The 14,488-nt window shown below is 35.8% G+C and overlaps 3 protein-coding genes across 4 annotated transcripts; 1 reads left to right on the top strand and 2 right to left on the bottom strand.

The window, feature by feature from the left end:
• Positions 466-2,717, bottom strand: LOC104745586. 2 transcript variants are annotated; one of them, XM_010466873.2, is made up of 5 exons: positions 2,428-2,717; positions 2,044-2,237; positions 1,470-1,860; positions 916-1,062; positions 466-778 (listed from the first exon to the last, which is right to left on the bottom strand). In XM_010466873.2, exons 1-4 carry the CDS (start codon positions 2,518-2,520, stop codon positions 940-942), a joined length of 801 nt encoding a protein of 266 aa, XP_010465175.1. In that variant the 5' UTR covers positions 2,521-2,717; the 3' UTR covers positions 466-778; positions 916-939. The 2 variants fall into 2 exon arrangements, with proteins under 2 accessions (XP_010465175.1, XP_010465176.2); XM_010466874.2 differs by having other exon boundaries at positions 466-727.
• LOC104745585 lies at positions 2,918-5,356 on the top strand. Its single transcript, XM_010466872.2, has 9 exons — positions 2,918-3,066; positions 3,157-3,301; positions 3,424-3,526; positions 3,629-3,688; positions 3,930-3,992; positions 4,111-4,311; positions 4,406-4,520; positions 4,613-4,824; positions 5,030-5,356. Exons 2-9 carry the CDS (start codon positions 3,180-3,182, stop codon positions 5,120-5,122), a joined length of 969 nt encoding a protein of 322 aa, XP_010465174.1. The 5' UTR covers positions 2,918-3,066; positions 3,157-3,179; the 3' UTR covers positions 5,123-5,356.
• On the bottom strand, positions 9,944-12,264 carry LOC104745584 (L-ascorbate oxidase homolog). Its single transcript, XM_010466871.2, has 3 exons — positions 11,914-12,264; positions 10,463-11,569; positions 9,944-10,373 (listed from the first exon to the last, which is right to left on the bottom strand). The coding sequence occupies exons 1-3, from the start codon at positions 12,159-12,161 to the stop codon at positions 10,073-10,075; spliced, it is 1,656 nt and encodes a 551-aa protein (XP_010465173.1). The 5' UTR covers positions 12,162-12,264; the 3' UTR covers positions 9,944-10,072.

The raw sequence follows: 14,488 nt of genomic DNA, 5'->3' as shown, positions 1-14,488 counted from the left end.
GGCGAAGACTAGGAAACAATCGAGAGCGAAACCCAAAAAATTTCAGCAGAGTGGGATCATCGTCATCGTCGAGCGGAGATTTTTGTGGGTAATGAAAACGGCTGCAGATCCACGCAGACTTTTTTTTTTTTTTGGTTTGGGTCTTTGGTTTGACTACCTTTTTCAAAACTATTAATCTAATCTCTCTCTTAATCAGCAAAAGCTAATTAGTCAGACGTGGATAAGTTTTCGATTTTCTTAGGTCAAACAATTAATTTGCACGAAACCATTTTTATTTTATTTTTACTGGGCCAGATTAATTTAATTAGTAATTCTACCACGCAACTTTGGGCTGCTGGTCGTTCAACGTCAGGCCCCATGACACGCCCTCTATATACATCAGATGACTCATACTCATCATCATGTGTAGGAAACTTGAGTTAAAAAAAACGAACGAAGAAGATACAATGAGTACCAAATGTTTGGATCAAAAGAAACGAAGATCTTTATACTAAATCTCCAATTCACCTCAAAAGAATGTATTTTTCATTTACAGAAAAGAATGCTGATATGTACATTCCTAAGTCCATATGTCACACCAAATCTATACAGTTTTGAGTAAAATCAGTGATGATTTAAGGCAAATGGTTCTTGTGTCACCCACTATGTAAAATTCCGATCTGCATTCTTCAAGTATATATGGACTTTAGATTGTTCAGTGAAGTTCCTCTAGCCAAAAGCTATCTTCCTGCGAATTGGAAACTACCAGGCAAATCTGAGAAGCTAAGAAGCGCAAATGCTGCAAAGTAGGATTGTCAACACTTGCAATTTTCCACTGGTTAAGAGGCCTAAAAGGCTTCTTTCTATGTCTATATAATTAAATGTGTGCAAAAAATATCCACCAGAAAGAAAAGAAAAAAAGGCTTAGTACAATACCGGCCACAGTCGATAGATGTAGTATCAACGGAGACTTGAATCAAGTGCCTCCAAGGATCTGGAGAAAGGAGACTTATTTCGAGAGGCTTCTGCAGCTGATGATGGGGATCCTTTGTGAATGTCTCCAGCTGAATGATATTTAACCACCTACAAAAGGATACACAAAAGGATGAAAACCTACTTGCTATGGCTGTGTAAGTTTTAGAGGAGTGCTTGAGACAAGAGAAGCAGCATACTATTTATCAAAGCTATAAAGCTCTTGTTTGTTTGTAACTAGAGTGACGAAGAGCAGAAAGGCATTGTTATTTTCTAGATAGTTCATTCAATTCTCACTATATTGCATCAACTGCAGTTTCAAAAGAAGAGCCAGAAAAACTTTTTTATGAAGGGTATTCACATCCACTAACGAGATCTTGGCAGAGTAACCAAGCATCTGGTGATCTGGAAACCCATTGCAAATACATTTCAGAAAACATAGACAAACAAGTGTAAAACCTCATCTACAATGAGTACATAAACTACTTAAGAGAATAACAGGTAGAAAATAGAAAGACCTGTGGCTGTGTGACACTGGGCGTAGTGATATTGCTTTGGCAGCCATCAAGCAGAGGAGTGTACAAGGCTGGTTCGTCAGCAGAATCTCCCAAGAAATCATCAGAACGTGAACGTGGCTTAGGTATAGGAGGAGGCTCTAAGAAGCTATTTCGTGATTCTGGATCACGTGAACGTTGCCTAGCGAAAAGAGGAGGTTCTAAGAAGCTATTTCGTAAATCTGAATCTGATTGACGAGGAAATGAAGTGTCTATAATAGAAGCTCCCAGCCTATAAATCTGAAACCATAACAGAGAAGACGATATCCTCACAACAAACCCAGCAATTTCCATAGCCATAGTGAGTTTCACAGAGAAGATGTAAAAGGCTTTATACATCTCAGAAGAAAGGTTCCTACAATGAAATTCAAATCTTTTGTCAATAATAAGGCAGCAGATGAATAACAAAGATTTGATGATCATATCATTTCACAAAATACAACGAGCCAATCAAGAAAAGTTCAGGACAGTTAATACAATATGTGTTGCAAATTAAACAAAGCCACAGAAACCAAATCACAAGAGGATAGTGACATACCAAATCTCCTTGGAGAAGAGAATGAACCATGAGACATCAAGAAGAATGCCGCAGAAGAGAAGAACCGCATAGGTTCTGCCAAGCTTCTGGCTATTACTCTCGATTGCCACTAACCCAAATAACGCAATCGCCAAATTTATTAGCAAGACTCCATTGTACAATGCCCCTAGTGAACCGATCAACGCGCACCCAATCTGAAACCAATCGTTACAAAATCATTCATCAATATGAGTTTTCTTTCACTTCTAACCACAAATAAACGAAAAAAAAAAAATCGATAAAGGAATCGAAGAAGAACCCTAGCCCCCAAAATAGATATGAATCATTCAGAAGAGAAACAAAAGGAAAAAAAACGCAAAATCAAAAAGAAAATTACGGATTTACCTGAGCGTAAATAAGAATCACAACGACAGATTGGAGCCTAACATAGTCGCGAAGCCAATTATGAATTCGATTTCGTAACGAAACACAGATCATCGTTAAAATCTCAACCTTGCTGCAGCTTTCGTTACTTGTTGTTACTCCGATGTCTCTTCATTATTCAAAACAATGGCTCCAAAATTCTGATGTTGAATCGCAATTTCCCGTCGAACGAATCACAGATGACGCAAGAGAGAAGCAAACGACGCGTTGAGAATTTCCGAGGAAGAGAGTAAAGAGGTTTCTTTGGCGGGATCGCGTTTCCGTTTCTTGTTCAGTGATACGGATCACGGACGCTTAACTGATTGAAGAAATTGGGCCGTATTGGATATTTGTAAAAGCCTAATCTAGCCCAAGACGGTATTATGACTTAACTTATCCAAAACCGGTTATCTCTGTTGGTTATTGATTTTTCGTTTCGAAACGACGTTGTTTAATGCTTTACATGTCGTCGACCTCTACTCATCTTCATATGTGTCGCCCAGATTTGAGGATCGGAGAGATATTATGAATCTGTCGTTCCATTGTATTTGAGACTTGATTTTAAAAAACAAAAAAATCTATTGATCCGTCAATTTCTGGAAACGATCTCAGATTCTTCAGGTTTGTTTCTGATTATTTACTTTTGGATTTGTTAATCGTTTCGTGCGGCGTGATGAATTGTCCGATTGATTTATTTTGTTTCTCCGGTAGGATTTTTTGATCTGACGACGAAGATGATGAAGATTCAAATTGGTGTGGTTGCGTTGTTGGTGGCTCTCTCTGTGTCCTCTCTCTTTGAAATTGGATTGGCTTCTCCGAACACCGTTCCTGCTTTCCTCTGGTCTCCTCATCTCCAGTTATGCATCTCTTTCTCTATCCTTGTCAAATTTGGTACATGGTGCTGTGATATCTGATGTGTGTATCGAACTGTGGCGTTAGATTACTTGTTTAATTGGTGAATTTGATTCTTAAAATCAGGTCTGCTAATGGTGAGTTGGATGAGGCTGTAAACTATCAGGTCGTATCTGCAAAAGATCTTGTAGGTTCTGTGTTCACTCAAGGAGGCTGGTCAAATTTTTTGGTATGGCTTCTTCTAATGATACCTATGATTTTTTTCAATTTCTACAACTCACTGGATGTCATTTGGTTTTCTCATTCTCGTTTTACTGTTTCTTTTGTCTAGTGCTCGGAGAAGAAACTTGAGCAACCTGTTGATGTTGCACTTGTGTTCATTGGCAGAGAGGTAAGGCAAACAAAAATTATCTGTGAAAGATTAAGATCTATTTTGTCAATTCTAGTGTGAGTGATTATGTAAGAGCTCATTGTAACATTAGCATAAATGATCATTTGGAACTTTGGTTTCTTGGTGTGATATTGTGAAGAAACTTATGTCTTTTACTAATTGCAAGAAATTAAGCGTATCTGCTCTGTATCTTCTGTGCTATGCTGAGAATTCTAATATTTACATTCTCTTCTGTTTTCAGTTACTCTCCTCTGATGTTTCTTCAAGAAGGAACTCTGACCCTACCCTTGTTAATACTTTGAATGTAAGTGCAAGTTTTTCATTTCTTCATCACGGAATTTTGATATTGCTTCCATGGAACAGATCGCTGACCTAGTTTAAACATCCACAATACTCTAACATACAAGTCTTGTTTTCAACAGAATCTATTTACAGCTTCCAACTTCTCGCTGGCATTCCCATATATTGCTGCGCCAGAGGAAGAAAGAATGGAGAACTTGTTGCTTTCAGGGCTTAAAGAAGCTTGCCCCAACAATGTAGGAGTCAGCAATATCGTGTTCTCAGATTCGTGCTTTGTTGAGGATGGGACTATTCAGAAACTATCAGGCCTGCAGTCTTTCAAAGTAATACTCGTTTGTAATTTTCCTGATCCCATACCTACTCAATGATACTACCCCTTTCCTTCACTCTCTGGTTACTCATGAATAATTTTGGCAGGATCATTTGCTTGCTAGAAGAGAAACAAGGAAAGAAGGAGAAACTGACTTAGTTGTGCTTTGTTCCGAGGGTTCTGAAGAATCAAAAAGTCAAGCTGGCCAATCTCTTTCAGAGCGTAAGTGGAAAGAACATCATTGTAAAAGAATTACTAACTGATAGATAGTATGAGAAGAAAGAACTGAAGCAATTCGTTGATCTATGCTGCAGGTGAAAGCATCTCCGAACTTGTTAATTCTGTAGAACAATCCGGCAGTAAATATACAGCTCTTTATGTTTCTGATCCTTATTGGTACACATCTTACAAAACTCTCCAAAGGTTTCTTGCTGAAACTGCTAAAGGAAACAGCACTCCTGAAGTTACTACTGGTTGTGATGAACTCTGCAAATTTAAGTCATCCCTTTTGGAGGGCATACTAGTGGTAAGAAGTTACTCTTTTTAGTCTCGGTTATGTTTCTGAATTTGGTGTTCAACATTCTTAACCAAGATTATGAATTCATAAAATTGACAAGTGTAATAAAGGATCTGGGTCATATCTAGGTCGAAAGCTAATTTCACTCAGTCTTGTGTTGATATCTTCAAAGCCTCTGATTATATGTCTCGTCCTTTTCTTTTTCTTTTTGCAGGGAATCGTTTTTCTTCTCATCTTGATCAGTGGACTTTGCTGTATGGCGGGTATCGATACACCGACTAGATTCGAGACTCCTCAAGATTCTTAAGCTGTTGACCCTTAAGAGCCATCCCCACCTTTTGCTTTGCTTTTGACGAGTCTTTTCTTGTGCATAGTGCGCATTGTGAAAAGGTACTTCGATGTCGATTCGTTACATTACTTTAAAAACAGAATCTGCATATGCGATAAAAAAAAAAATCCCCTTGTAAACATTTATTCATCTTGTTTGTGAGTCTTTGTTAAACGTTATAAATTAATAATGAAGAACCGAGTGGAAAAACCAGAGAGACACTGGACGGACTACATTCTTTTTCAGGAAATTTGTTGTTTCTTTACATAACAATTATATTCGACAGTGATCTCGTGGGTATCGTATGCATATCAATTTGGGGATTTGGACATAGATTTCGTGGGAGAACTCAGGACACCGATGTCAGTAGAGTTTAAGAGTCACAGAGTGGTAGGACATATGTTCCATCATTTGTATAGTTTTTTTTGGTTAAAGAGAAAGTAAATGAGACAATATCATTCATGACAAATTGCATAGATATACAATAGATGGTAATATACTCACATCATGCATTGATGCAATAATAGATATACAGTAGATACACACTGTATAATCTGTTTAATATACGTATATGTTCTTTGCCATATACTATACTAATAACCACTTAACAGTTTATCATATATTTCTTTGTTTTACTATTCCGTAAATTTGTTCTCTGAATCAATGCTTCGCAAATTCATCTTATGTTGGGGGTCCTTTATATGGTCCCTGCATGGACCTATTGAAAAAGTCTTAAGATCAATCTTTCAGATTCTTTGGTTGACCTCTCTCTCCACAAAGAGAGTAGTATAAATTGAAGAATCATTACGATCGAAAACGACGGTTCTAATTTCTGTTCATCTTTTTGTCACTAGCTACCCCTACACTTATATTTTACATGATACTATTTTTATCCCCTTTTTGCTCAAACTAATATTTGTGTAATCACGAAAAAGTTCCGTAAACATCATTTATAAACAATGTTTTATCTTATGAATATGACATATAGCTTAGTTCAGTCTTACTTCTACTTCTGTAGTAGCACCGTTTTTGTGTAATTTTTTACCTAAATTTCAATTTATACCTACTTTTTTACTATTTTGTTTCCTCTACTGCCACATTATTGAAGTTTCAAGCTTCAATTTTTATATGCACAAACACAATAACATGAAAACCTCCAATTTTGGGTTTCCAATAAAATTTTTCCATTAAAATCATTTTCAGCATGAAAAAAATACTATAGATAGAGGGAAGCACATGAGGCATAGGGGTTTGAGCCAAAAGAGCAGTGAAAATCCCATCGATCTGCCACTCCACCAACTGACATCACATTGTACCCATTTACTTCTTCTTTTCCCCAAGTATCCATTTTCTTGTATAGGCATCCTAAATATATATTTTTACGTGAAATAGCAACAAAACGTTGATGAAAAAAAAAAAAAAAAAAANACTTTGAGAACAATGTGATATGACAAATTTGCTTCATCTTTTATTTGTTTAAAGTTTTCATAAATTACATATGACATATTGCGTTTTCTTTCTCAATAATGTGTTGTTTACTTTACATATGACATATTGCGTTTTCTTTCTCAATAATGTGTTCTATACTTTACTTACATATGACACATTGATATCGTATTAATAATATTTTGAAAAAATAATGAAAATATAAAAAATGTACGGCCACGCAAGTGACCTACTCGAGCAGGGCCTTTTTGATCTTTTCGATAACTTTGAGATTCCACGTTCTCATTTTTGTGTGTGTGTATACAATATTTTTTTGTCAAAGATATGCAGAACTTAAGGTCTCTATATTTTACCGATTACTTGTTTTATAAATAAACTAAAAATAGTTTATAAAATAGTGCCCTTTCGAGTGCATGTCGGGATAACTAGGGGTACACGTAAATGTTAAGATTCCTCTCTTCTTTTAAAAATGTTTACTAGAATCGCTTTCTATCTTCTCCCTCTCTCTTTCTCTACACATTTTCTTTCCTCGAGATTTATTTCTTAGTAAGTACTAAAATTAGAAACTTATGGTTCCTATCAACTTACCATAACGAGGTCGTTTTTGTGCAAGTGGGTCTTCTTCCTTAAACCACGCCCCTCTTCTTTCATATATTATTGCATATCAACTTGTTTTTGCACAAAGAGAATCTATTTACCTAGGTTAGTCAAAACCTTAATTTCTGAGCTTATCAGAAAAACTCTAAACATTCAAATACATTAATATAGTATTTCTTGGTGATCATTAATTTGTGTTAGCTAGAGAGCATCTAATTTTAGAGATATTTTTTTCGAAAGGGTTTTATAAATGATAAAGGTGGGAAAGGGATACGCTTATTTTTGTCAACGAAAGAAGATTAAAAACAATTAATAAAGAAACAAGACGATTCGTTATACACACTAGCAATCTAAATATCTAAGTTTTTTTATCAAAGTAAAAAGAAAATTAAATATCTAATGGTACATCATGTGTATGTGTATATGAAGATATATGTGCGTGTATATGAATGTGTATTTGTGTCTATGGGCCCATATCTCTTAATGGCATCTGTGAAAGCTGTAAAGCTTTTGCAGCTTGAGAAAACTAATATTATGAGGATGGAGAAGCATGGAGGAACCTTATCTCTTTTAAAAAAAAAAAAATTTTGGTCAAATATCTCTTTAATTAAATTCTTTTATTTTCGATCCTATTTATTCATGTAATTATACTGTATATTATTACAACTAGTTTTATTTTCCTTTAGAATTTGGGGGATTTTGCATATCTACCTTCTTGGGGGCATAAATGAATATAATGCATCTCAAATATAATCTTTCTCTCTTTTCAATTTAATTATTTTATTCCCCCTCACCTCTCTTATCTCTCTCTGCACCGTCTTCTATATAAACCCAGGGCGAGTGAGACCTCTAGTATTCATAAGCAGCCAAACTAATATGTATAGATCTTCCTCTTGCATCTCTTTTGTTACTTTCGAGTAGAAAAAATATCAAAAATATATGGTTTTCACATATACATTTTTTGGTATGTGGTTTTCATATATACAAGTGGGCTATAGTGAAACGCGTATGTGACGGAAGTAGTGTGCAGCCAAGGATGACTTGCCGATTTAAATGATCTTTCTTTATACTCTATTAAGACATTTTTAATATCAAAATTCTTTGGTTCTTGAAGAAGTCAGGAAGAAATTTTAATTGTTATATAGTGTTCTTTATTATATACAATTATAACCAAAAAGAAAAAAAGTAACATGATCGGCAAGTTGTCCTTGGCTACACGTTACTTTGTGTCGCGCTTAGGTGTTATGTGGTAAAGATCACAAGAACTCAACCAAAGGAAGAATGCAGAAACGAGGTAAGTAAGGTCCATAAATCCTGTTTCTTTCCTGAAAACTATATGTTTAAAACCGAATGTTTTTTCTAAGTATTGAATAAAAGGTTTGTATCTAGAACTAGTTAAAATGCTCACAAAGATATATATTTCTTGGTCTATATTTCTGTTTCGTTATAGTTTTATATATGAGGATCTTATCTTATATATCGCAAAGTCCAGAATAGTTAAATTTCTGGAAGAACAAGATCTTGATGAATGATGATTTTTTCACTAGTGATTAAAGATTTTTTTCCCCCTGGTGAAAGGGTTGGATCACGCTTTGTATACATCTATGTCTTATCTGCTCAACACGTGCTTATCAAAAAGACATATGTATTGTTCAGCCAATTTATTTTTTGTTTTTCCTCTAGAATTAGAAACTATTTGTAAAATTGTTGCCAAGAATAACATGAGTAAAAACGTTCTGCTCAACGGCAGCTTCGAACTCTCTCGGGTGGAAAGAGACGGTCGCATCGCAGTAGGAAGGCAACTAGGCTAATTAAGGCGCTTCTCGTTAGTTAACAATAAGTTTTCACACCAAACTAAATATTATAATTAGGGTTACTGAATATATACTTTTCTTTATTAAAACTATAATATGGTAGTCCAAAATTGTAAATAAGTAATAAATTTTCACGTGTGATATAAATAGAGATTGTATATCTTAAAAAAAAAAAAATACATGCAAGAAATAAACTACTACTTTACATTTTCTCTTTTGCTATATATTTCTTTAATATATTTTTACCGACAACAAGTTTTTAAAAAACAAAAAAATAATATTGAATTATGAATTAAAAACATCGAAGAGAGAAAAAAAAAAAGCGTAAGCTTCTTCGAGTCGCATCGTCACAACACACGCGCGCGTGAACTTTGTTTTTCACCGTCTATCTCCTTCTTAAACTTGTTTGACTTCAACAAGCATCAGCTTGTTTTGCTCTCAGCTGCTGAGCTGACGATGAGAGACTGTCTTACGCTTGCTTGCGGTGGAATTTAATTAACCTTTCAGGTGAGTTAGGGTTTATGTCAATCTAGGTTTCTTTTTGTTTCTTTTTGTTTCTCTGAACTTTTGGTCTTTAGTTTTCTGATTCATGTAATTTGCTGCTAGGATTCGGGAATCTGATTGTGATAATTAGAAGTCAAACTTCGATTCCTCTTCTTTCGAACAATATCACACTGTGAAACTAATCTGGTTTGCATGAAACCAATATTTGAATCTCTTATTCGCTAGTGTGGTCTTTTCGGATTTACTCATCGATCGATATGATCGAGGAGACTTTGAAGGATTTTATTCACAGAATATCCACAAGGATTTAATATCTTTTCTACTTAATCACTTGAGTTTAATTAATTTCAAATGTCTCTCTGTGAGTTGAACAATAGTCTCTTGTGTATAAAAGAAGTCAATTTAGGTTATAACTTATAAGTGAAACAACAATTTGGTCTGTAGTTAAATTATATATAGTAGGGTTTAATGAGATTAGGAAAGGGTTAATTAGTCACGTAATACACTCACTTTGGAAAAGTAGAATTTTACATATAAATGAAATAAAAAAACTTTGTCGAAGTGAGGCTTAAATAGTGTAAGGTGTAGGTAATGGCAAGCCCTTGACGATACCGCAAAGGTTGGTGTTGAGAGGGATGTTGTACTCGTCTCTTAGTGATTTTTCAGGTGAGAGAACACTGATGTACAATTGCTCGCCCAAGTATCTTCTCTCCCAGTTCTCTGATCTGACGTTCCACATACCGGCGTTGTCGAATGTCAAGAGAATGGCTGACCACGATTTGGGGTACACTTGCACGGTGTGTCTGCTAACTGCGTCGAGCAAGTTGTAGTTACTTCTCTTCTCTGGTGTCCATCTTCCTGGCTCGGAACTGCAAAACACATGTTATATAGAGCTAAGTGTTAGGGATCTCATAAAGAAAGACCTATTGCGAGAATTGGTTTTGAATGGGAGGCTTACGCGACAGCGAAGAAGGAGTGACCGTCCAAATGGAAGGATTGCATGCTTTTCTCGTGGTTCTCGAAGATGATTTCGACAAAGGTACGGAAAGTGATGTTGAGGACATTGGGCTCGACAGTTAGTGCTGTGATCTTGGCTGCTGGTTCGTCCTTAATGACGTTGTACTTGAAAACCTTCTCGGCCATTCCGAAGTACTCAGCAAGCTTCAAGGGAGTCTCGGTGTCAACGTGTGATACACCGTTGAACCCAAACCTGACCTTTCCGTTCACCACATTCTTGCTGTTGGCGAGCTTGATGGTACGGGTGATGTTGATCTTTCCGTAATGGTAAGATCCTTGTGGGTTAGGTCTGGCAGCACTAGCGGTCAAGTTCCATCTGAAGGATCTGAACTGGTTGAGAGACCAAGCCCAGCCGACGGGAGCCTTGGGGAGCTCAGCTGAAGCCTCAACGTTGCTTCCTTCGTAGCTCAACACACCAACAGTGCTCACTTCCTTCTTGAGGAACCTAGTGGATGCAACCATGTAGTAGTTCTTGGCCACTTGGTCAGCGGTCACTAGAACGGCAAAACACTGTCCGACGTGGACGTCAAGAGAGTCGTAGTCGTTCTGGAGGACGTGAGAGCCTTCCATCTCAACAAGCTTCATCTTGTGTCCTTGGATCCTGAAGTTAAGACTGGATTTGAATCCAACATTGCAGATCCTGTACTTGTAAGTCTTTCCTGGCTTCATGGTGAATAGAGCCTCGTTCTTCTCGCCAACTTTACCGAATTTCCCGTTGATGAGAACACCGTCGGGGGATCCAAGAGTGCGACCACTGTCAAGGAAGTTCTTGAGAGCGGTGTGGCTCTTGGTAAACCAGTCGTTGATGAGGATGGTGTGGTCGTCTTCGGGGTCAGCGTAAGGGACTGGGATGAGGAGACGGCTGTTGACACGGAGGCCACCGAAACCACCGGCGAAACGGTGGAGAGATGTTGATGGGTAGTAGAAGTAACTACCGATCTGGTCCTTAGGCTGGAAATGGTAAGTGAAGTTGGTGCCTGCTGGGATTGGGCATGAGGTCCCAGTCACACCATCTTGCCAGGAGTTCTTCCTGTGCTGAAGTCCACTCCTGCCACGTCACCAAAAACCATTGTCAGGACTAAGCATCTAAGTCATATATAATTAGATACAATGTAACCTAGTCCTAATGCAAAAATAAATCTACAAACTTTAAGATCTTTAACATAAATTTATTTGTTAATTGTAGATACAACATCAAAAATGAAATCTCTTTATCCAAATTAATTAGAGAACTCCCATTTGCATTTGGCCTTTGAGGTTTGCAAAAGATGATGAAAAATATTTTCAATTTCTAAAATGTTTTGTTTTTGAAAACAACCTTTTAAAAAAAATATAAACCGAACAACCTAATGACATGTTGTGAAGAAGGAACGAGAAAGATTGGTTACGAACCAGGTCAAGAGGAAAGGCTCGTCGAGGTTGTTGAAGACGTTAATGACAACATTGTTGTTGGAGGTCGAGTTTAGGTTAGGACCAGGGAACTGTCCGTTGATGAGAATCACCTGTTGAGGAATTCCGAGGGGAGCGGCAGTTCCGTAGGTCACGTTCCACGTGTAGTAGAAGTAAGGGTCTCCGGCGCTAACAATGGCCACCGTGGAGGCGAGGCACACCAACACCGTCAAAAGCCTACCACCCTGCATTTTCTCTTTTCTGCTTCTTTTTATTTTTTTATTAATAAATTAACCCTTTCCTATATAAAAAAATATTTTAATTATTTTTTTGTTTCCTCAAAAGCAAGAAGAAACTATGTTCTCTTGCTCTTGACGAGTTTTTGGTGATGTCGTGATTAAGTATTTATGCAGGTGAAGGTACCTTGGTTTGCACGGAATTGTTGCCTTTTTTCACGCTGCATCTCTAATTCTCTTTACATGAAACTTCTATTTTTGAATCTCTCTCGCTCTCTTTGGTCCTCAGGATTTCGATTTTTCCGAACGAGCACACAACTCGGATCGTATTCTAATATTGGAAATGTCTCTAACGATACCAAATTTAACTATTGACAAGTGTCATCAAGTGATTTTGTTTGTTTTAACATACCTCAGCTATGGTTGATTATTCCACACGGACAAAAATTATAACGGTCCAGTAAGAAACTACATACTTTGTAATTGTGTATATCGGACTTTGTAATTGTAACAGAACTTAAGCTTGAATGTTATTCAAAGATGGACTATTTTTTTTTTAAATACCGTTTTCGGTTATCTACTCCATTCTTCTTTCGTTACTTTAAAACAAAAAAAAAATATTAAAACACGATAATGATCTACATTTGCGATATATTCATATGTTTTTTACGATTTTACATGGGTGTATACGGTATATTATTAACAAAAGAATGTAATTTATTGATTTATGTATTCACATTATTACATTACATAGATTGTGAGTTGAGATGTGGGATAGGAAAAGGCCCAATGAATGGTAACTGAAATCCTCGCGCTGTCTTATACGTGAAATATTTATCGTCTTTCTCCTAATTCTTGTATTGTCACATTTCTTAATTGTATATGACTATTTGGTAAGTTAATAATCATTTTTTAGTGTCTCAAATTTAAACTTAAAATGTTTTTTCATTACTTGTTAATTTGTTATATAACAATTGTCCTTCTCCAACTGGCTAATTGATGATTCCTGCTTTATTCTCAAGTTAACTCCAGTTCAATAAATTTGGTATTGCCAATATACATGAGTGATTAATGATTTATAGGCGCATAATTCTTTTAATGCATTTTTAATATAAATTCCGTACGTACGGACACTGGATATATTTTGAGAATTATGGAGGAATACTTGTACGTTTTGGCATCAGTGATTTAACGCTGATATATAGAGCATTAAGTATTTGGACACCATATATGCTTCTTTCCAAAATCTCCATAGTGCAAGATGTATAGGAAAGTAAATTCTAATATTTTTTGGTCTATTTAATTCCTTGAATTTGCCATAAAATGATTGACTAACTCGTAGGATTACGGAAAAGGGCGACTGGGCGAGATACTAGTTTCTTTTCTCTTTTTTTTTTTTTTTTTAAGAATTTAAATATTTCATCNATCAGTGATTTAACGCTGATATATAGAGCATTAAGTATTTGGACACCATATATGCTTCTTTCCAAAATCTCCATAGTGCAAGATGTATAGGAAAGTAAATTCTAATATTTTTTGGTCTATTTAATTCCTTGAATTTGCCATAAAATGATTGACTAACTCGTAGGATTACGGAAAAGGGCGACTGGGCGAGATACTAGTTTCTTTTCTCTTTTTTTTTTTTTTGTTAAGAATTTAAATATTTCATCGAAAATAAAAATAGTTTAGGAATACAACCAAAGACTATAAACCTATGCAATTGGTCCCATGGCAAGAAAAAGAAAAACATATAACTAATTTGGAAACATATAGTGTAACTGTTAAGCAACAAAGCGAACGGGGTCAAATGAAGAGATATTACTTCTAACACCGAAGCTTTTGGTTGTATGTATTGTAGAAGCTAGAGCGAACGGCGACTCTGATGACTCCGGTGAGGTGGGCTAGTTTTTATTAAGAGTCTACCTTTGTTCCCTTTCCTAACCTTAATTATGTTGTTTACAAAAATGCTATGTCCCATAACCTGATCCCCATTGTCATATCTAAGCTTGCCTTTGGAGTTTGAATTCAAATCGTATATAGATGAAAGGAACATATCAAATTATTTTTCTAGTACTATATAAAAAGATTATAAGTAAAAAAATACAGATAACAAAAATGTTATTATAGAGAGACGTAATTCATCCCAAAAAAAAAACCAATAATTATAGTAAAACTAGATAAGGATCTGCCCGATGCCCGACGTGCGGGTTTAAAGTTTTATAAATAAAATAAAATTTAACAGAAATATATTAAAATTTGTTTTACGTTATTTAGAAGTTTTATTTTTGCTATAATATACTGATCTATGTTCATTTACAAATATTTTATTGATGTTACCATTA

This window comes from Camelina sativa, chromosome 15, assembly GCF_000633955.1.
Source record: "Camelina sativa cultivar DH55 chromosome 15, Cs, whole genome shotgun sequence".
NCBI lineage: Eukaryota > Viridiplantae > Streptophyta > Magnoliopsida > Brassicales > Brassicaceae > Camelina > Camelina sativa.
This window is presented reverse-complemented; position numbering and strand designations above follow the sequence as displayed.